The sequence below is a fragment of the Castor canadensis genome, chromosome X (genome assembly GCF_047511655.1).
Source record: "Castor canadensis chromosome X, mCasCan1.hap1v2, whole genome shotgun sequence".
Classification (NCBI taxonomy): Eukaryota; Metazoa; Chordata; class Mammalia; order Rodentia; family Castoridae; genus Castor; species Castor canadensis.
In genome coordinates, this window is record NC_133405.1 from 113,187,173 (window position 1) to 113,211,989 (window position 24,817).

General features: G+C 32.2%; 1 protein-coding gene and 1 non-coding gene across 13 annotated transcripts in view; one reads left to right on the forward strand and one right to left on the reverse strand.

Moving 5' to 3' along the window:
• Positions 1 to 24,817, forward strand: part of Dmd (dystrophin) — a 2,168,746-nt gene that overhangs the window by 782,478 nt on the left and 1,361,451 nt on the right. For all 12 annotated transcript variants that reach the window (XM_074062730.1, XM_074062731.1, XM_074062740.1 and 9 more), the window contains 3 exons: positions 3,608 to 3,695; positions 19,006 to 19,247; positions 22,645 to 22,825. In XM_074062730.1, coding sequence (XP_073918831.1) covers positions 3,608 to 3,695; positions 19,006 to 19,247; positions 22,645 to 22,825 — 511 coding nt within the window. The remainder of the gene's footprint in view (positions 1 to 3,607; positions 3,696 to 19,005; positions 19,248 to 22,644; positions 22,826 to 24,817) is intronic.
• LOC141420011 (U5 spliceosomal RNA) lies at positions 8,038 to 8,151 on the reverse strand. Its single transcript, XR_012444718.1, has one exon. It is a non-coding gene; the product is annotated as a U5 spliceosomal RNA (small nuclear RNA).

Genomic DNA, 24,817 nt, shown 5'->3' on the forward strand with positions numbered 1-24,817 from the left:
TTGGATGCAGCAGCTTGAAGGCCATCAGTGACCTTGCTAATAACAATGTTGATGGAATTGAATAGTTTCAGGTATGAGGGCTAGGTTATTTTGTATTTGTTCTTGGTTTGATTTTGTTTTGTTATAGAAAAATTTTTACTCTACAATGTAAACATGTGGAATATCAGTGCTCTCCTTGGTGGCACACAGGCCCTTAAAGTAAGTAATAAGTCCTTCCTTTCTAGCAATATGTTTCTCTTCATCTTTGTTTTTGACTGTTGTGTAAGGTAAGTTTTTTAGAAACCTGTTTTGTATTTTCATTCATATTTCTGTGAGAAAATAGAAAGTAAAAACAGTAGGAATTACTGACCCAAATGTTTTAAAACATAAGCCCATATATTTCATTTGAGGGTCATTGTAGGCTTGGTCAGATCCCAGAAAAAAGAAGTTTCAGTGAGGCTCATTTAGTCAACTTTGCTAACATTCTTTACATGTGAATATTTGGATATTTCACATGTATTCCTATGAGTCAGGTACTCTAATAATCTCTTTTTTTCAATTTTCTCTCTTTATTTTTTAACAATACTGAGAAAACATTTAATTAGAATGAGAATATACTCCAGTTTATCTAGTACAGTCTTAATTTATATCATGCCATTTGTCCCAGTTTAATCATTTCTAAGCCCCCAATTTACTACAAAAATTGTCTCACTTTGTGAAATAAGTTATGTGAAGAGCATCCTTTAGTCCTCCTCAGAATCCCTGGGTTATAGATATTTTTATTATTTTACAAAGAAAATTTTGTGACTCAGAAAGATTGAATCACTTTATTAATGTCAGAGAAGAACAAAACACTCAAATATTTCATTAACTTCTTTTACCATCTCCTTGCTACCCCCAATTTTTTAATTTTTAATCAGCCATCTATAACTGTGTCTGAAATGCAGTGTTTTCTAGATTCTTCATTGCCTTGTTCACATACTTTCAGGTACATTTATGCTCGTATTTCTCTTTATTTTCCAACATTCCCTTTTTTTATTGTTGTGCTAGGAGGGGGTACAATGTGACATTTCCAGAAGTTCTTACAATATATCAAATATATCATACTTGAATTCAGTTTCCTCCACCATTCTCCTTTATTCCTCCCTCCTCCCATTCCAACATTCCCTTTTAATGTGATATGATCTAACAGAACCCAGCTATCATCTGAAAATTGACAAGAATACAGAGGGTATCAATTCTTTCTTTCTAAAATTTTTGTCTGTATATGTGCACAATTAGATGGTATGCATATTAGACCCATCTGGCAATGGGACCCAGTAAATGAGCTGTATAAGGTGTAGTTGTTCAACTTATGAACTGTCTGTGTTCATTCTGAATGACAAGGCTTCGTTTATCTTGGTGCTCATGATGAGTTAATGATGCCTAAATAATATAAATACCCGAACTAAAAACTCTCTTTTTCTGTGAGTTGTAGTCTGATATGCTGAGGCCTATTAGATAAATTTTCAATGAAATACCCCTAGAATAAACAGATCATGTTTGAAAGAGAGCTGAACTTGTAAATGGGATAAGATGTTGCATTCAAAATAATGTGCCTAAACAGTGGGCGTACTGATGTTTTCAAATTTTCCAAAAACCTCTCTGTTCCTCACTTTCCTCCCCTGTCAAAACTATCTACCACATAGATTATTATTTTTGTTTTGGTGGTTGTTATTGTTATAATTCACATTAGAATAACAGGAATAATGTGTTTATCAATAATAAACTTAAGCAAAAATATTACCTCTGAGATGTTCAAATATAAATTTGACTCCCTGTCAGCATTACTAATTGATTATTCTATTAGATTATCAGAATAAAGAGATTATGATCTGATATTTGTTAATTTACTTTCATTTATAAAGACCATAGTGTTCTGATTCCTCTCCTTATATGCAACATGCAATGGCAAGTCAGAAATTTTCATGTTTGTTCACATTTGCAGAAATAGTTCAGCACTGTTTCTTCGAAACTGATCTTCATGTCCATCCAGAACTTTTTACCTGCTAATTAGAGTGGAATCTTGGGTGCATATAATCACAAATCAATGAAATCTGTGCTTTGAAATTTTCAAGTGGAATCCAAGATACTAAACTGTGTATCACGTTCAAAATTTCTTGATTGATAAGACAAAACTGGGTTCTCATTTGCTGCCCTTCACACCACAATATAAAATGTATATTTTTCAAGTAAGCTCTAGGTACCTAAAAAATAAGATTATTACTTCATAGTGTTTTATTCTTCATTCATTCTAAATTTTATGTACTTTTATGTATTCTATTATTTTTGGAGCTATTCTAATTTAGATTATTATTTATATGAAAGTATATCTGATGTTGGCATATTATCAGTATTTATAACTTTATCTATTTTCCTTTAAAGGAAGTCATTAGTTCACATTGTACAATTACCACTAACACTGGTCATGTGGATTTTAAAATTTAAAGTAGTTTAAGTGACATTAGGTTAAATTAAATGAAAAATTCATTTCCTGTGTCAAACAGGCTACTTTTTAAGTGTTCAATTCCCATGTGTGGCTATTGGCTGTATTATTGGGCAACATAGATATTAAACATTTCCACCCTTGCATAACACTGGAGAGTATGCATGTATTTGAACTCCAATATTATATCTTAGAATATTTGTTTAAATACAAATAGATTTAAATAAATTTAGAAAAGTACTCTGATACATAATATCCTCATGCCTCAAATTCAAGTGATATCTCTCATAACTATCATTTAATCACAAAAGTATTGCTCTTGCTATGTTACATAATAGCTTTCTTTTCCTGAAAATAATTATGTTTTAGGACATATAACATATTTTTATTTCTTGCCTTTTAAACAGTATAGTAATATATAGTGCTACAGCATCATGGTTTAAAATTTATGCATCTGTGCAGCTATTATTAACTAAACTCAATTATATAGAATTTATTAATTTAAATTATTTTGTACTTGTTGCTCACAAGTTAATTCTGATTAGGAGGTATTAACAAAGTGTTTTAGAAAGCTCTTTAAAAGTGAATGTAATTTTCCTTGAAAATGGGAATACTCTGATTATTTTAGAAAGAAAAAATAGCCTACATTCTTGAATTAAGCAATATATGTTTTGTGCTAAACTAATCATGTCCATGTACCTTTTCCATTGTATGTATTACTAGATTTTCAGTTTGATTTTTAACACTAAATGTACTTTTTCATAAGTAGCTTCAGTGGTGCATCTTTAAAAGATGAATTTTATTTTATTTTGTGATGTTTTATCTTTAACTGTTATGATTTGCTTTTCTTTCTTGATTTGTTAGCAATATTACATTGCAATTCTTATAAAACTATTATTTACAATAAGTTAAGAATTTAAATCTTAGTACTAGAAATAGCAATTCAGGATGAAAATGGCTTGTGTTTCCATTGCCATTTTAATGCTTTGGTGCCAAAAAAACTTAAGAAAAAGTCTTTAGATTTGCATGATAAGATGATAGAGTGATGTATCTTAAGGCTTAAAATAACAAATAGAAGTTATGATTAATGTGTAGACTCACAATCCTTGTATTGAAATACTTACCTTTGCTATTATGCTGCAGGCCATAGAGCGAGAAAAAGCCGAGAAGTTCAGAAAACTGCAAGATGTCAGCAGATCAGCTCAGGCCCTGGTGGAACAGATGGTGAATGGTAATTACACGGAGTTGATTTAGATAATCTTCTTAGGGATTTGATAAACACATAGGTTCATATTTATCAGCTGAATTATATCAGACAAGCACGTCTTGAATTTAAATTTAAATTAAAGAGACTTTATATATGTTTTATAAATCTTTCTTACTTCTAAGCAAATTATTAGGGGAAACTCAATTTGAGCCCATTGGTAGAAAATGAAATGTCCTAGAATATTTTATCAGTCTGCTGTAGAGAAATAAATTTTCATACAAATTCTGCTAGTATTTATCCAAATAATTTAAGAAAAGAAGATTTGCAGCAATAAGTAGAAATTAAATCAATTGTATAATTTAAGCAAAAGTGATTGTAATCTTATTTTAAATAATCTTACCAATACATTTTTTCAAACACAAACTAAAATCATGTAGAAGGCATCAGCCTAATGCCTATTTTCTAATACCTGTTTCCTATATTACTTCATATGTGCTTTTTTAAAAAAAATTGTCTCATTGGGATAATGTTTTCTTTTAAATTAGTTTCAAATGAGCTAAAAGGCATAAATCTAGCACATTTTTTATTATAGGAATCAATTAAAATTAATTCTTGATGAGTATTTCAAAGGCTATTTGAAAAACGTTATTGATATGAAATGTGAAGAACTTCCTTCAAATTGTCATTAGTATACTACTTCATTTCCAGATAAAAATAATTTTATGAAAATCAGAGATAATGCCATTTCCAAGTGAGATTATTTTTCATTTTGTAAAGGATGTGTTTATAAAACTAGCACATAAACAAGTATAACAAAAGTTTTATAGTCAACTTTTCCTAGAATCCACCTACATTCTGCAGCATAAATTCTGTATATGAATTATTTCTGCCTTAATTGCCATATTCATATTAAAAAGTTCAATGATCTTCATAGGAAATCAATTCATATTCTTTTTCTAATGATCCCCATTACCATGTTTACTTAAAAATAAAAACAAGTATATTTGACAGCTACGAATTGGGTTAACATGTTAATGAATATATAGATAATGAAAAGTATTAGTAGGTTGTTGTGTCAATACATGTGGCTTGGTGATTTTGACTGATGAGTTCATTTTCTCCTAGGAACTATCTTATCACTTTTTCATTTCAATAGGCTGATATAAAATATATACCTTTAAATCATCTAATTTTGTACTAAAATATCAAACATATTTCCCCTCAGATCATCTGATAGTAGTGCACACACTGAATTATTAAAAATGTGTTTAAACATTGAAAGAAATGATTTTATTTTTGGTAAGTGAAACTATACACAGGATTAAAATGATTATATGATTAGTGACAATGTTATTTTTCTAAATTATTGTCCTCTTAGGTTTAATTTTTGGAAGCATGTAGAAAAATCAGGACATGTGAGTAGTTCTTAATAATGCTAAATAGTTAAATTATTTCACAAAGTAAAATTTAGAGTAATGGAGATAGTAACATTTGTAATTTTGCTTAGAAGATAGTTAATAATGAGTATCTGAAGGAAAATAATAACTTTGGTAGACAGCAAAGAGAAATGAAGTTGTGCTTGTTGCATTAATCACCTTTTAAGTGACCTATTTGTTTTGGTAATGAAGATATGAGCAACTGATTCAGGCTCAGACTCAAGTTTTGGCCATAACTAGGATAAATATTCAAAATAGCCATGTTTCTGACTCATTTACTTAAATAATAACTAAAAATATTGTATTTATCATGCTCACATATTCTAATTTCTTTTGTTCCTTTTTATCTTCCAAAGAACAAGTTGCAAATATTTAATTTTATGAGATTGTATAAATTGTGAAATAACTCAACCATACAATTACTGCCCATGTACCTGTTCAGATGTATTTCAGAGGGAATTTTAACTCTAATTTTTAATAGCTCTTCTACTATAGAGCCAGGAGCTAGAGTTTAGAGACATGGTTCATGAAGCTGAAAAATAAAATAAGCTTTCTGTAAACCAGGAGTACTTTGGTCAGAATGTATGTAGTCTTCCATAATCAAAGACTAAAATGATAGGTTACTTATAGAGTGTTAACTGAAAATCATGTTTCTGGCTCTTTGGCATAGAATTTTGTTATAATTTTAAGTGGTTTATCTCTTTATGAACTTTATCTCTGTTTGAACTCTTATTTTTCATATGTCAACATCAATTGGCTAAACATGGAAGAGGACTAGCTTGAGAGAATATTGGATGGAGGAGCATACTTCTTATTAAGAAAAATTTTCAGGGATATAATTTTTTTGAAGTTCAACATCAATATATAAGATTAGTATCATACTCTTTGTCTCAAGAAATTGTTACCTTCCTCCAATGTTAGTGAGGGCAAGTTGGATACTAAATCGGTTACCTAGACAATCTATTTCTTTAGCTGTGTTATACTGAGCAGGGTAATTTCAAAAATCTTTATTTACTTTCCTTTAAAAAGGAATTTCTTAGGGTTTCATTTTATATTTCTTTATTTAAATACAAAAATACTATAAATTATGATTTAGAATATTTTACCATTAAATATAGTAAATAATCTTGCTAATACTTCAGTAACAGAAGTAACTCCTTGATGCTGAGTTCTTAAGATATTATTTTGGAAAGTTCCTTTTTTTGGCAGTACTGTGGTATTGAACTCAATGCCTCACACATTTTAGGCAGGCACTCTGCCACTTAATCCATGCCCCAGCCCTTTTTTGCTTTAGTTAATTTTTAAATAGGGTCTCAAGTTGTTTTCTTTTTCTTTTATGGCAGAACTGGAGTTTGAATACAGGGCCTCACACTTGCTAAAAAGCAGCTCTACCACTTAACCCACTCCACCAGGGTATCAAGTTTTTGCACAGGGCCAGCCTCAAGCTACATCCCTCTTACCTACACTTCCCACAAAGTTGGAATTGCATTGTGTACCACTATGACTAGCTTGTTTGTTGAAATGGGGTCTCAACAACTTTTTGCTTGAGCTTATCTTAAACCATCATCCTCTTGATCTCTGCCTCCTGAGATCAGAGGTGTGAGCCTCTGCACCTTGCCTTGAAATGTTTTTTTAAACTGGATTCAAGATGGCAACCAGAACACAGCCACAGACCTTCTGACCTCCATGATCCAAAGACTTTGATAAGAAGCTGGAGACATGCTTGACTGAGGTGAAACATCAGAGAGAGCAGAAACATCAGCACTCTGAACCCCTAGCTTGTGGGAGGCCTCTCCACACCACCATATACTAAAAGAATAGCACTGCACACTAAGCCCTGCCCCATAGGCCCACAGAGCCACTGCTCCATACCCCGTGGGATCTCCGATCCTCCACCTCAGCTAAAGGCCTCCACCCATAGGTCTGTGGGACCCCATCCACCATCCACTTGCCACAGGAAGGCTCCAAACCTACCTAAGAGACACACACAGACCTGTCTGGATGCTAAAGAACTAACATCAGAACAACTAAGACTGCAATTCTACTGTTCCAGAACTGGTGATTTTTTTGACCTTCTTTAAAGGATTTGCTGCCTAGTTTACTGTCTGATCATCCACCATCTCTACCACTCTTTTTTCTCTTTTCCTTTCTATTCTTTTCATCTTTCAATCTCTCTCTCTTTTTTATCCTTCTTTCTTGGTTTTGTTAGTATTAATATTGCTACCCAGCTAATACTAAATTACACATAATTCAGGGATAGAAACATTACCTAGTGGAAATATGGGAAGAAGAAAAAGGGAAGGAAAACATTCTCCCCCCAAAAATAAAGTAGTATAAGATTTAGAGCGAAATGAAGAAAATGGATACTCAGACACAGACTCCAACAAAACAAAGATAAACTATACCAAGAAACCCAGTGAAGCCCACAAGAACACTCTGAAAGAAGAAATCCTACAAGTAATTAATGACAATTTCATAGAGATGGTACTAGACATGGTCAACCAAAACGTACAGGAGGCACTCAAGAAATTCCAAGAGGATAAAAATGAAGAATATGAGAAAACACAAAAACAAATAAATGAAATTATAGAAGCCTTAAATGAACACCAAACTGAAACAGACACCACCATAAAGAGAGATAAACAAATTAAGGGCAAAAATTGGCAATATTAAAGAGGAAGTAACCCATGATATGGAAAACCTCAGAAAAAATAATGAAACAGAAATACAAAAAAAAATGGAAGGCCATTCCAGCAGAATAGAACAAACAGAAGACAGAATCTCAGAAATTGAAGATGAAATGGCAATTGAAGGGAAAACTGATGAACTATTAGTTAAATAACTCAAGACCTGTGAAAGGAATATGCAAGAACTCACCAACTCCATCAAAAGACCAAACCTGAGAATCATGAGCATCGAAGAAGGAGAAGAGGTGCAAGCAAAAGGAATTCATAATATATTGAACAAAAAAACAGTTTTCCTCTCCACAGAAATCTTTAGTAAAAGGCGAAAGATTTATACGATCTGAAGAGAAACCAGAGTAAAAAAAAAAAAAAACAGTTTTCTAGAGAAAACTATGCCCAGTCAGGTACAGGTAGCCTCCAGAATACCAAACAGACCTGACCAAAATAGAACTATCCCACAATATACTGTCATTAAAACAAGCACAGAGACTAGAGAAAGAATATTGAAGGCTGTAAGAGATAAAAAACAAATAACATACAAAGGTAAACCCATCAAAATCACAGCAGACTTCTCAACAGAAACATTAAAAGCAAGAAGAGCATGGAGTGAGGTCTTCCAAGCACTTTTAAAATAATGTCAATCCTAGGATACTCTACACAGCAAAACTACCATTCAGAATAGATAGAGCAATAAAAGTCTTCCATGATAAGCAGAAAGTAAATCAATATATGACCACCAAGCCACCACTACAAAAGATTCTCCAAGGAATCCTGCACACAGAAAATGAAAGCAAACAAAACCATGAAAGGGCAGACAAAACCAAACCACAGGAGAAGAAAAGGCAAGAAAGCAAGAGTAAAAATGATTCAGCCATACACAATCAAACTCTTAATCAACAAAGACAACTACATGACATGGATCACCATGTACTTATCAATACTAACGCTGAATGTTAATGGACTAAATTCCCCCATTAAAAGACACTGACTGGCCAACTGGATTAAAAAGGAAGTTCCATCAATCTGTTGCCTACAGGAGACCCACCTCACCAACAGAAATAAGCACTGGCTGAGAGTGAAAGGCTGGAAGAAGATTTACCAAGCCAATGGTCCCCGAAAATAGGCAGAGGTAGCAATACTTTTCTTGGACAAAGTAGACTTCAAACCTACTTTGATAAAAAGAGATAAAAAAAGGACATGCCATACTAATAAAATGGGAAGTACACCAAAAGGAAATAACAATTTTCAACCGATATGCACCCAATATTAATGCACCCAATTTCACCAATCATACTCTGAAGGGCCTAAAAGCATATATAGACTGCAACAGTGGTAGTGGGAGAACTTATACCCCTCTATCACCAATAGATAGGTCATCCAAAGAAAAAAATCAATAAAGAAATCCTAGAACTAAATTACACCATAGATCAAATAGACCTAGCTGATGTCTACAGAATATTTCATCCAACTTCTGCACAATATACATTCTTCTCAGCAGCCCATGGAACCTTTTCCAAAATTGATCATATCTTAGGGCACAAAGCAAGCCTCAGCAAATATAAGAAAATATAAATAATCCCATGCATTCTGTCTGACCACAAGGCATTAAAACTAGAAATCAACAACAAAAACAGCAGTAAAAAACATGCAAACAATTGGAAGCTGAACAACAGATTACTCAATGATGAATGGATCACTGATGAAATAAAAGAGGAAATTAAAAGATTCCTGGAACTTAAAGAAAATGAAAACACGACCTACTGAAACCTATAGGAACAGTAAAGGCAGTCCTAAGAGGAAAGTTTATAGCCATGAGTGCATATATCAAAAGGACAGAAAGATCTCAAATCAGTGACCTAATACTACAGCTGAAACTCCTAGAAAAACAAGAGCAAACAGATCCCAAAACAAGCAGAAGGAAAGAAATAATTAAGATAAGGGCTGAAATCAATGAAATAGAAACAAAAAACCATACAAAGAATCAATGAAACAAAAAGCTGACTCTTTGAAAAAATAAGATTGACAGACCCCTGGCAAACCTGACCACAGTGAAGAGAGAAAAAACCCCAATCAGTAAAATCAGAAATACAAAAGGAGAGATAAGAACAAACACAGAGGAAATCATCAGAGACTACTTTGAGAGCCTATACACTAATAAATTTGAAAATCTCGAAGAAATGGACATATTTCTAGAAACTTACAACTACCCAAATCTGAACCAAGAGGATATTAATCACACGAATAGCTCTATCACACAAAAAGAAATTGAAGCTGCCATCAAGAGCCTCCCAAAAAAGAAAATCCAGGACCTGATAGATTCACTGCTGAATTCTATCAGACATTTAAAGAAGAATTAATACCAACTCTCCTTAAATTGTTCCACAAAATACAACAGGAAGGAGCACTGCCTAACTCATTTTATGAAGCCAATATTACTCTCATCGCAAAACCAGGCAAAGACACCTCCAAAAATGAGAACTACAGGCCAATTTCCCAAATGAACATCAATGCAAAAATCCTCAATAAAATAATGGCAAACCGAATCCAACAACACATCAGAAAGCTCATTTACCATGACCAAGTTGGCTTCATCCCAGGGATGCAGGGATGGTTCAACATATGAAAATCAATAAATGTAATACAGCACATCAATAGAAACAAAGACAAAACCACTTGATCATCTCAATAGATGCAGAAAAAGCCTTTGACAAGATCCAACACCACTTCATGATAAAAGCTCTATGAAAACTAGGAATAGAAGAAATGTACCTCAACATTGTAAAGGCTATATTTGACAAACCTACAGTCAACATCATACTTAACTGTGAAAAAGTTAAACCATTCCCCTAAAATCAGGAATGAGACAAGGATGCCCACTATCCCCACTCCTATTCAACATAGTAAATTTGAATTTCTAGCCAGAGCAATTAGGCAAGAAGAAGAAATAAAAGGAATACAAATAGGTAAAGAAACTATCAAAATATCCCTATTTGCAGATGACAGGATTCTATATCTTAAAGACCCAAAAAACTCTACACAAAAAATCTTAGACATCATAAACTGCTACAGTAAGGTGGCAGGATACCAAATTAACCTACAAAAATCATTAGCTTTTCTATACACCAACAATGAACAAACTGAGAAGGACTACATGAAGATAATTCCATTCACAATAGCCTCAAAAAAATCAAATACCTAGGAATAAATTTAACAAAGGATGTGAATGATCTCTAAAGGAGGATTACAAACTCCTGAAGAAAGGGATCAAGGAAGACTACACAGGATGGAAAGATCTCCCATACTCAAGGATCAGTAGAATCAACATAGTAAAAATGGCTATACTAGTAAAAGCAATTTACATGTTTAATGCAATTCTCATCAAAATCCCAATGAATTTCATCACATAGATTGAAAAATCTACCCTGAAGTGCATTTGGAAACACAAGAGACTGCGAATAGCCAAGGCAATACTCAGCACAAAGAACAATGCTGGAGGTATCACAATACCCGACTTCAAACTATATTACAAAGCAATAACAATAAAAACAGCACGGTACTGGCACAAAAACAGACATGAAGACCAGTGGAACAGAATAGAGGACCCATATAAGAATCCACACAACTATACCCACCTCATTTTTGACAAAGGTGCCAAAAATATACAATGGAGAAAAGAGCCTCTTCAACAAATGTTGCTTGGAAAAGTGGTTACCCATCTGCAAGAAACTGAAGCTAGATCCATGTCTGTCACCCTGTACTAGTATCAACTCAAAATGCATAAAGGACCTAAATATCAGACCTGAAACTCTGAAGTTAGTACAGGAAGGAGCAGGAAACACTCTGGAACTAATAGGTATAGGCAAAGACTTTTTCAATAGAACACCAGGAGCCCAGCAACTAAGAGAAAGGATGAATAAATTGGACTTCATAAAATTGAAAAGCTTCTGTACAACAAAAGAAATGGTCTCTAAACTGAAAAGACTACCCACAGAGTAGGAGAAAATATTTGTCAGCTATACATCAGACAAGGGACTGATAACCAGAATATACAGGGAACTTAAGAAACTAAACTCTCCTAAAATCAATGAACTAATTAAGAAATGGGCAACTGAACTAAACAGAACTTTTTCAAAAGAAGAAATTCAAATGGCCAAAAAACACATGAAAAAATGCTCACCATCTCTGGCCATTAAGGAAATGCAAATCAAAACCACACTAAGATTCCACCTCACCCCTGCTACAATAGCCATCTTCCAAAACACCACCAACAACTAGTGTTGGTGAGGAAGTGGGAAAAAAGGAACCCTAATCCACTGCTGGTGGGAATGCAAGCTGGTGCAACCACTTTGGAAAAAATTTGGAGACTTCTTAAAAATCTAAACATAGACCTGCCATATGATCCAGCAATCCCACTCCTGGGGATATACCCAAAGGAATGCAACATAGGTTACTCCAGAGGCACCTGCACACCCATGTTTATTGCAGCACTATTCACAATAGCCAAGTTACAGAAACAACCAAGATGCCCCACTACTGATGAATGGATCAAGAAAATGTGGTACTTGTACACAATGGAATTTTACTCAGCCATGAAGAAGAATGAAATCTTATCATTTTCAGGTAAATAGATGGAACTGGAGAACATCATTCTGAGCGAGGTCAGCCAGGCTCAGAAGACCAAAAATCATGTGGTCTCCCTCATATGCAGACTTTAGATCTAGGGCAAATGCAGCAATGTTGTTGGACTTGGATCACAAGAAAAGGGGAGAGCACATATGGGAGATATAGGAATAGGTAGAAAACCCAAAACATGGGAGTGTTTGATGTCCCCACTGCAGAAGAACTAATACAGAAACCTTAAAATGACAGGTTATCACTAGCAGGGGATCAGGAACCAATGTAAAGACCAGTTAGAGTTGAATCAACATGGGTCATAACACATGGGTTCGTGAAAGCAATAGTAGGAATCTTTCTGTGTAGCTATCCTTAACTCAACTAGCAAAAATGCTTTGTCTTCCTTATTATGCTTATGTCTTTTTTCAACAAAATCAGTGATAAGGGCAGAATGGGACCTGCCTGAAACTGAGGGAGAGAAGGAGGAAAATGTGGGGGAGGGGCAGTGTGGAGAAATGACCCAAACATTCTATGCACATGTGAATAAATGAACAACAACAAAAATACTGCTGACTTTAAGGCAACGATCTTTCAGTGTATAAGTGAGATTGTAGATTTCAAGACAATCTAGGACCAAAATCTCATGCATATATATATATATATATATATATATATATATAGTTTTATCTATTTAATTTTAGATATTATTCTTAATTATTTTTGTAGCATGATATTCTTGCATGAGTACATACAGTCTCCTTTTTGGCCAAGTATAACAAAATGAAAGTGCAGTTTGGATGAATTGTTTTACCTTACCAAACGTATTTATATCAAAATGTTTTCTTAAAAACAAACATAAGAACAGCACAGGTTTCTATTTTTTACGTTATCAAATGATTTTGCCACGATTTTGAGAGGAGATACTGTATTTATATAATAGGATTAATTGTATTTCCACATTAAATTCTCCTTCACTTTCAATTTCTAAATGTAGTTTTCTATGTGTTAATTAAAAGCCTGAAGAAAATCACATTAAGGGAATATTTAAATAAAATTAGTAATCATTAGTATATTAAACTTAAAAGAACATCTCCAAGTTATCATTCCATTGAGTCCTGGATTATAGTGTTTAAGGTGGTACCTAAGGATTTTATCCTAAGGATTGTAATTAAATAAGGTATCTTAAGGATTGTAATTAAATAGCAAAGAATGACAAAGTGGACAAGGGTTCCTCTTACATATAATATTAGGTAAGAAACTGCAATTTTTGTCTTTTAGTTTATACCTCATTAAGTACCTTCACATAAATGATTTTTTTGTAAGTTTCAGCACCACATTTTTGTCAGATAGTCAAGGGCAGTACTTAAAAGTCAGTTTGGTTCATCTCAATGCCAAAACTCTCATTATCTTTTCACAGAGCTATGAAGGATCTTCAGTAGCAACAACTCTTCTAATCCTTTAAGGGCAGGAAATATGACAATTGATTTGTATATCAGTGAGGCATGGAAATAGTATTATTTGTGATAATCCAGATTCTCTATCATAAATGAGAACACGCATACATTTCCAGTATTTCAAACAATTGCACACATTTCCTCTTCTTTTGGATCTGCCTTAATTTTGGCCCATTTTATTTATATTTCTTCTTTCTTTCTACCTGACACATAGGATAATGCTCTACACAGAGTTCACATCCAATAAATGTTAATTAACAGACAAATTTTTCTTGGTTTAACTCTAATCTCCATAGGGCTAGTGGAGTGGATCAGTTGCACAACCTGTCCAGCAAACGTCAGGCCCTGACTTCAAACTCCAGTACAGCCTACAGATGCTTAACTCTAATCTCCATAAGGAAGATCCTCTTTGTGTGTGCATGCGTGTGTGTGTGTGTGTTTGTGTGTGCATTTGTGTAAGGAGATGGTCATAGCAGTCACTATTGTTTAGGGAAATCAGTGGCAAAAGCAAATATTCATTTGAACCTGACATTTTCTCCTATAATTCAATGTTTAGAAACAGGAAAAATGGAAAACTAGTTATGCTTTATGTTGTACTCACTAGAAGTATGAAGGTTATATATAAATATGTATGTGCTATGGATTTTCCTAAGGTATTATTTTTTAAATGGCTTAGGTTATATAAAAGTCAATATGGTCAGAGAAGCCTCTAAAGTTTCACCTTAGACTTTATTGTGGATTCTGAATAAATTTCTGTTACATGTTAGTCTGTTTTACTGAATGACAAATGGGCTTGTAAGGAAGTTCACTTAAAATGGAACAAAAATAGGAGATTATTTATTTGCAACTTTAAATTTTTATTCCAAATATTCTTCTAATGCAAGAGCACTGAAAACAAACGTTTTTACATTTTTTTACCCTAACTCCATGGCTGATGATGAACATATTTGATGAAGAATACTTCACTTTAAGTGTCAGCTTTGAAGTACTTGCATGAAAGGTGGTGCACAATTAAAGTTGTTCTAATAGTTGGCTAAGCCGTGTACACAAGTAAAAAATTAATGGATGCATTTCAAATAATGATCCATTTCCTCTGGGTGTAATATATTTATTCATAGACTATTTCAGGGGTTGTTTAGAATATGAAATGTGAATGGATTATGATCCATTTTCCCTGAGATTCTAATGTGTTACTGCAAAATGGTTTCCATAAGTACTGTTCATAATGCCTGGAGAGTAGCTGTTTGTATTCTTAAATAGGTAACAAAAAATTAGAAGAACAGATGCTCAAATGATTGATACTTAAGCTTTGTAGATATTTACACTTACTAACTCATAAATGTTAATATTTTCAGTTGAGTTAAGGAGGACAATTCAATGAAATACTGACATATAAGACAATTGCATTTAATAATAAAAATTTTTCATGTGCAAATATTCTCTTGAAAAACAGATTCCATATTTATTCTAGAAAAATTTTAAGGAACTTTCTAATGTCACCAGTATAACTAGAAATATATGGTCACTTAATTCATGAAGTTTAATGACATTTGTAATTTTAATTTAAGAGATATATTAAATACTGTGACAAGTAAGAGTGCTTCTGAGCTCCTAACTAGCATTTTAAACCATCCTGAAATGAGAGAGACTGCATACTTATTTGGGTATTTTTTTTTGCTTTTGTGTCAATTTCTGTCCTAATGTTTGTCTTCATAAGAAGTAAGATATTGACTTGCTGGTAGACGATTTCACACATGCAGTGTAGTTATTCTGCTTCTACTGTAAATTGAGAACCGTATCATAAACTTCTGGTGGTCACATATTTCCTATAGGAGTGTATAGTTTAGAAAGACAAGATATGCTATAGTTGAATAACAAGTATCTTCACACATGAATTATTGAAATGTTTAATATGTACTCTAATCAACATTATATCTACTTCAATAACATCTAGAAATTTTTGTTTTTAATGTCTTGTGTGGTCATCATTAAATTCAATTTTAAATTATAAATAAAATATATGATTGAGTTTTATAAAGTTATGTAACAAATGCTTATTAATCAGCCTCTGATGATCAATATAATTTTTTACACACTTTATAAATGTAATTGCTATATCCCATATTTGTTTTATAAGATACATAATTAACATTAATTTATGATACAATTATTAATTTTTCATAATGATGTATTTCAGTCATTAAGAAGATTCCCTCTGCCCTTAATCTTAACAACTTTGCGTGATCTGGTATCTTTCTTTCTTTCCTGCATTTTCATTATCAAAACCTCTATATTCACATTATCAAATATTTATTGGTTGCTTATAATATGTAATACATTTTTAAATGCTTCATATATGTAACTTAAGGCTCTCAGAAAGCTGAATCTATTATTATCCTCGTTTCATGGATTTGAAAAATGATGTTGCATAACTGAACCAAGTTTACTCATCTAGAAAGGGTCATCCCGTTTGAATTCAGATCTGTCTAAAATCATAGTTCTGATTATTAATATCTATATTTAGTTATAAAGATCAGTATGCAACTAAGTATTGTAAATTTCATAGTGTTATAGATTTTTTCAAGGTTGACTTTCAGTCTTTTAATTCCTCACAGTGATATTTAGCATAGTGATTTTTTAATATAACATTTGTGTAATGATCAACATAACTCATTAAAACCTGAAAATTTTATTGATGCTACAGAACCTGTTGATACTTTATCATAGTATGTCTTTTTGTTAAATTAACATGTACTATTTATATTGAGAATTGATTTATGGTTTTACTTCTCCAATTTCTAGGAGTCTTTTTTTAAAAGGTTGCCTTCTTGGGAGCACACATATTTCTCTGTACCATTTTATCATTTAGACAAATGTTTCATAAGACTCAACCCAGTATCAGTTCATCAGTACCTCTCATTAATTTACCATCTTTTATTTTCCTACTTAATTTCTGGTTTATATTGACTTTTCAAATACCATGGACTTCCTTATTCTAATTGCTTTTTGAAGTTCAGCATTTACTGAAAATATTTCTTTTAAAAATCTGGTCATTTGGATTTATGGCACAATTTTGAGACATTACCTAACATAATTAAAAAATTCTCCCCTGCATATTTTTAGTATGCCTTTTAGTTTTCCATAATTAATTTTAACATGATATCCTAATTTTTTTCTTAAACTGAATGCACATATGATTGAAGTTTCAGAGTCTTGTACACTTTGTACCAAACATGATCATTTTAGTACTATAATTACTTAGTGGCATCTTCTGAGACATATTTTAATATAATTCTTGATCACTGCTCAAATCCAAATTATTATAGTCAGCATATAACACTACACATGCAGATGTCTCAATAAAATCAATTTCCCTTTGTAATAGGAGGGTATTAGAAAAATATTTATTTTCTGCAAGTCACAGGTTTCTTGTATAGTAAATATAGGGAGAGGGATATATATTACTATTCCCCATGATATCTCTTAAAAATATATCAGCCAAAAAAAGGAAAGGATTGTGGCCAATAATACTTGTGAAGTTTGGTTCCTCTTGCATCATCTTAGGTAGTGTCATACTTTGAAATTAGTAAAGGTAGGTCATGTTCAAAGGAATTGAAAAATCTGATTTGACAATATAGTGTGATTACAACAAATTGAAAATTTTAATATCTGAGCATAGCAAACTAAAAGAAGATAAAATAATATAGTTGTTTAATTCAAATCCATATTTTTAGTCTTTAAAAAGGACAAAGTGGGAAGCAGGTTCAAATGAGCCAAACTGCAGGCACTGGTTTGGATAGACATGTCCTTCCAGCATTTTAGGAACTTCATTTCCCTTTAGCTAAATCTTATTCCAGAGAGTTAGAAAAAATGAGCGTTCAAGAAAGTAGATTCTCATAGACAACTTGGAATTCAGCAAAATCACTTTACTCCTTAGATATTTTACTTTAAAGAAAGAATTTCCTGGGTAGCTAGTGTTCCCTTTGAGAACTATGTTTATAAATTTGGGAATCTGAAACATTTAAATATTTTGTATTTCAAAAAAGGCAGCAGTGCCTACATAGTTATATTTTATGATGTGTGATATTTAGTCTATTTTATTATTTATAAATGTCATTTATTAAGGACATTCTATATAAAATTATGTATCTTTTAAAAGTCTAAATGTTATGAACTAACAACAGAATGTGGATATTATAAACAATACCATAGTATGATGTTGCTATACTTTCATGCTATGTAGGATATCATATTTCCTTATTTTATCATTTCTACATTTATTCACATGTGTATACATTGTTTGGGCCACCTCCCCCCATCCATATATAATATAGGATATCATATATTTGAATTTATTTTCTTATACATCATATTATGACACGATTAAAATATCATTTGTGAGAAGGCGTGGCATATTCTCTAACATAATATGGTTACTCCAGGAAGGTAATAGTGTGCTTGTAGATCCATTCTGCTTTTGCTATAGTTTTCCTGAGTTAGTTTATGCAGGGATAATGTTAAAACTTTAGCTGGAAATCCACATTTATAAATGAAAAAACTTTTTCATAAAATGAAAAAAACTTTTTCATAGTGGGATTATATTTTCCTGAATGCTTCTTTTCAGTGCTTTGGATCAGTGGATATATATTTCTGGACAATATCAGAAATAGAGAACAATTAATTTTGGATTTTTTTCTTTTTAAAATCATGCTGACAATATTTCAACTAATTCTCAGATCCATTTTTAAAAATGAAAATGCAAGTTAGTTTTAGAAAGTATGTTTTAATAATACTCATAATCTTTAACATTTATTTGGAAACATCCAAAATATTATTTGCTCATCATCAACCCTCATCAGAGTTTTGATCACTTTTGCTTTTGTTTAAATATATATTTAAAAAAATTTTTTTAAACGTAAAAATAAAATAAAATAAAATAAATAAATATATATTTTATCATTCTATATTTTGACATTCATATTCTTTGATAAGATAATCAGAAATCATGTTCATACTATTATATTTTTATCATTAATTAATTTGTTTGAAATCACTATATGATTAATACTTTTATAATAGAAATGTATTGCTTTTCACATCATTGCAGGCTTAGTTTCAAGGGATTTATTTACATTTTTCTGTCTAGATGGTGTTAATGCTGACAGCATCAAACAAGCCTCAGAACAACTGAACAGCCGGTGGATAGAATTCTGTCAGTTGCTAAGTGACAGAATTAACTGGCTGGAGTATCAGAACAACATCATCACTTTCTATAATCATTTACAACAATTGGAACAGATGACAACTACTGCTGAAAACTGGTTGAAAACCCAACCCACCACCACATCAGAGCCAACAGCAATTAAAAGCCAGTTAAAATTTTGTAAGGTAAAAATCTTACTGCCTTCCATTTGGGAACATGATCAATATTCATTTCTTGGCAATTTGCAAGAGGGTCAAACTATTTAGTAATGAAATTTTCAACTTCTTTTTTTTATTGTTTTATTGTTCATATGTGCATACAAGGCTTGAGTCATTTCTCCCCCCACCCCCTCCCTTACCACCCACTCCGCCCCCTCCCTCTCCTCCCCACCCCCTCAATACCCAGCAGAAACTATTTTGCCCTTATCTCTAATTTTGTTGAAGAGAGAGTATAAGCAATAATAAGAAGGAACAAATGTTTTTGCTGGTTGAGATAAGGATAGCTATAGAGGGAGTTGACTCACATTAATTTCCTGTGCATGTGTGTTACCTTCTAGGTTACACTAATTGCAGTAAAGATCAAATACAAGCAAAGAAAATCAGTTTTAGTAGGCACTGTATGGATGCTGAAAACTTAGCATTGTATTTAGATAATTTTCACATAGCTGGTTTTGTCAGTTTGCAAGAAAATAAGGCAGGGAGTATAGAAACTGAATGTATCTTGCAAAAAAAAGTGGCCTGTACTTTGGAGTTCTTCTTTTGGTAGGAGCAAAATCCAATCTGTATTGAAAAAGTGGAATCCAAACAAATCATTAAAAAGACAGCCAATATGCTGTACAATGGGATTCATAAGGAAAATCTTAAAACTGATGGCACACTCAAATTAGGATATCTTGAGTGAGATCTCTTTGCAAAGAGATATTTTAAAAACGTAGTTGGGGTACAGAGGATTGCCAAAGGATAGTTCAGTTACCTACCAGCCAAGTTATCACCTTTCTTAAGACAAAAAGATTCAGGGAGAGAGAAGATGTGGAAACATAGAAGAGACTGAGATCCCAATGATTAAGGGCACACTAAAAGCTAGCCCATTATTTTTCTGGCTCCATTTCCATGTGCTAGCCCATTATTTTTCTGGCTCCATTTCCACATAGGCACATGGAAATAGAGCCAGAAAAACAAATACCTTTATTCTCCTCTGTGCCTGAAGAATCTGGACAGGACTCTCCACTTACTAAACTTAACTAAAAGGAAAAGGGAAAGGAACTGTAATGTGTAAATTCTCCTAGATCATAGATGAGTGGGAAGTGGATCTTAGTGGGTAAGCAAGACGGAACTGGCACAAAAGGGCATGAAGAAGATTAAAAGAGCATAACTTCAAGTATATTAAAATTAGACATATATAACCTTAAATATAGCTTGAACTTTTCTAATCATTACTATGACTTATGTGTATTTCATGGGAAATAGGAAGATTATTGGAGAATGGATTAAAAGGTTTCCAGGATGAACCTTTAATGATAATTTGTAGTGAGTGTATTTGATATGAATGGAGTTAATTTGCACAATTTTCAAAGTATCATTTAAAAAGGTGAATAGAGATGGAGAGCTGACAGTATTGGTCTGGAAAAGATATTGAACCCCAAAACAGTGATGGGAAACTCAAAGATATTTGGAAAGGCAAAATTATTGAAGGAATTGATGTTTTTCTACAAATATTAGATGTATGGCTTTACTAGGAAATAAATAAATTCAGGAAGTAGTCTTTTAATAAAGAATATATTACAAAAAGACATTTAGTTTATTAGGGAAATATGAAAACTATAGAATTTGTACATTTAGATACAATTTTATAATTAAATAATAGAAAATGTGGCTTCTTTTCTGTGAATTGAATAATAATTCTCATGTATTATTTCTCGTAACAAAAGTGTGATGAAACCAGGTATGCTGATCGCATGCCTGTAGTCCATGCACTTGGGAAGTAGGAGCAGTAGGATCCAGAATTTGAGGCCAGACTAAGCTACAAAGAGAATCCCAGTCTAGCCTGAGCTATATAATGAGATCCAGTTTCAAAAATACTCCTTCCCATAGTGACCTCGGTCAGTTTAAGGTTACTGTATTAGCTCCTATACAGTGAATACATCAACTACATTCAAGTTTTAGGTTTCCTTCCCTTTCCCTATTCCTTCCATGTGCATTCTTCCCCTAGTGTGTGACCCATGTCCAATAGTATTACTGTATTTGTTTTAGGTCTATAATATGCATGTGAGGGAGAACCTGACTTTTGGCCTTCTGATCCTGGCTAACTTCGCTTAAGATGGTGTTCTCCAGTTCCATCCATTCACTTGTGAATGACAGAATTTCATTAGCTCTTATATTTTTCTCTTCAACAAAATTGGAGAACAAGAAGGCAGAATAGGTTCTGCATGGAAACAAGGGTGGGGGTGTGGGGGAGGTTGCCCAAAAATAGTATACACATGTAAATAAATGTAAAAATTAAAAGGTAGCACTATTCTCATTGTATTCATACATTCAAAATTAACAATTCATTTTATTTTGCCATTTTACTGTGATTTCCAGGAATCTCAGATTTTAAATTAGTTCATGATTGCTGTAATTCTTTTAATTTTCTCATTCTAATTGGTTCATGATCCAATTTTTAATTTTAATTATCCTGTTTTTACATGTTAAATGGTAAGCAATCCTGAGTACCTTTTTTCTAAAGGTAGCATATATATGAATTATAAGTAAGCAACTGTGAAAATAACACTTGAAAAAATATTTGAGAATTTCTTTTTGAGTTCAAATTATACATGCACAAAATAGAAACTAGTTGCAACTTCATTTGAGTACAAAAAACATTTATGTAGAGAACAGGTGTATCCATTGAATTTGTCACAAATTCGAGCCATATATCTAATTTTAAATTAGAAACCACATTTAAAAAATAAAAAGAGCAAGGTAACATTTTTCAATAATACATTTTATCTGATTTATCAAAAATACCATTTCAAGGTTTGATAAGTAGTATAAAACTATGTGACATATTCTGTTTCTAATTTTCCATATTCAGTTTTCAAATGCAGTGTGTATTTTATAATTTCATCACATCTTAATTTGGAATATACACATTCCAGTTTCTCAGTAGCCACATGTGGCTAAGGACAATTGTATTGGACCACACAGTGGGGTTCATCTGATTTTGTCATCCAAACCAAAATCCTATTGAGAATGAAAGTATGTGATAAAAGGGGCAATGTCAAGCATGCATATTTAATTTATGGAATGGATTTAAGGTCATTTGTAGTACTTTTCTACTGCACATATTCATGCCCATTAATACTCTAAATGAGATCATCTTAAAATTAAAGATTATCATATATGAAGATACAAGCTGAACAAAGAGGTATGGTATATTTATATTGATGACCTGTGGAAGAGGCTTGCCTGCACCTTCTTATGAAATGCTGTCTAAGATTATTAAACCAAGGTTGCATCAGTACCTTTTAACAACTTGCTTATAAAAAATTCAATGTATGAAAAAAAGTGTTATTTATTTTTAATATTCTAAATTATGGTACAGGATGAAGTCAACCGGCTGTCAGCTCTTCACCCTCAAATTGAGCAATTAAAAATTCAGAGCATAGCCCTGAAAGAGAAGGGACAAGGGCCAATGTTCCTGGACGCAGACTTTGTGGCCTTTACAAATCATTTTAACCAAGTCTTTGTTGAAGTTCAAGCCAGAGAGAAGGAGCTACAGACAAGTAAGTAAAAAATACTTGAAAGAGAAAGTTTGAAATTTTCTAAATTGGTTATTTATGGAAAACATAAAAGTACTAATACAAAATTACTAATATAAAATAATAACTTCTATAAATGAAACCATCCTCCCTACAATCTTTATTAATAAATAATAAAATATTGGTGTTGGAAAACAAACATGTTACTTTTCTATATCTTTCCTCCATAATTCACGACTTTGATGAAGAAGGAAAAATATGTTTTCTAAAGGCATAACTTTGGGTGCAAATTTCAGAATCAGGTGTTTTAAACATTGAAAAAATTAAATGATCAGTTGAAACTGTGTGAGTTTTTTCATAAAATTCAGTTTTCTATATGTACAAGGATATTTATATGGACATCTTCTGGTTTTTTCTGCCAGTTCATCTGAACAATATTTAGCTATAGCATAAATGTGGGAACTGAAACACAGCAAAGGACAAATTATCCTTCAGGCTACATTTTTTTCTTTTGGATCATTATAATTACATAAATCCTCTTTTTCTCTTTCAATGATAAGGTAAAAGATAAAAGTAGTGCAATTATACAAATTCATACCATATGACTAGCAAATTTTTCAAGATGTCTTTTGTTTCCCACTTATTCTCATAAGATGTTAATGTATAGTATATGCTTAGAAATGTCTACTCATCAGCTTAATTTTTAAGATGAAAATTCCTTTGAGAGATAGATTTATAAACAGTTTTAATCAATAGTGAATGAGCTTTTGGCCTACAATACACATACAAACATACGTAATTGTGAACACACAAAAGATTATAGAGTACAATTGGGGTTTAAAGCATTATGTTAATAATATTTTGCAAAATCTCTTTCCCGAATTTGTTACGGGAAGTATAATTGTATGTCTTTGTTTTCTACTGAAACTTTAATTAATTGGAAAAAGTATTTTTCTACAGCTTTTCTTTGTAAACATTAGAATTTACCATATCATAACATTTTTAGAATATACTGATACACAGGAAATGTTCCTTACTAGCTTATTGTTTTTATAATAATGAAATGAACTACATAAAGCAAAAGGCAAGTATATTTTTCTTGTACTTCAAAGTAAATTTTGCTAAGGAGTTAATTTTTCTCATAAGGAATCAGATAATGAAACTTTAAAATAATGTCAGCTCCCTCTAGTGGATTCCAATGTACTTGTTGCTGCATTTTCATGCAATCAAGTTGGTATATTTTGAATTTTCTAAAATTTAAACATCACATCTAGTAGCAATGTATATTATTGTGTCATAAAATCCATGAATCTATTTGCCTACTAGTTACAGTATATTCATTAAAAATATACTTTGGTGAAAACCAATATAAGGAATTGAATTTATGACTGTAACCTGGCAAAGGTAAAATGAGAAATTAATATTGAAAGATAAAATTTACCCTATATTCGAGGTTTAAAGAGATCTGTTGTAATTCGCATAAAAATTAAAGGCCCTGAGCTTATCTTGTTGCTTTCCCTAAGGAAATTTTTAATTTAAATGTGGTTTAAAAGCTTTATCTGTGATTGCACTATTGTTGTTTTTAATGTGTCTTTATGTGTATGTTCATTAGTCTTGCACTTATGATTGTTCGGGAATTCCAGGTCATTTATGCATGCTTAAATTGACATCTATGGCATGCCTAATTTAAAACTTTTTTGCGTATGTGTGTGTTCAAATAACTTTAAAGTGGTTCTTATTATAGAGTTAATATAAAGGAAAATTTTACCCTATATTCATAGTACTTTTTAATCTGAAAATAATCTTCACGTAAGTGATTTTTACTTACTGCCCGGAAAGCAACCACTTGAATATGTACTTTGACATTGCAATGTAACATGGGAGCAGATTTGGCCTGAATGGCTTTAAGGATGAATATGGAATGGTATAAGAACTATATAGAATGCATGAATATTCATAAAAACACTATTCATAACACTCAAAAAGTGAAAGCAAACTGTAACCCTAACTACTTGG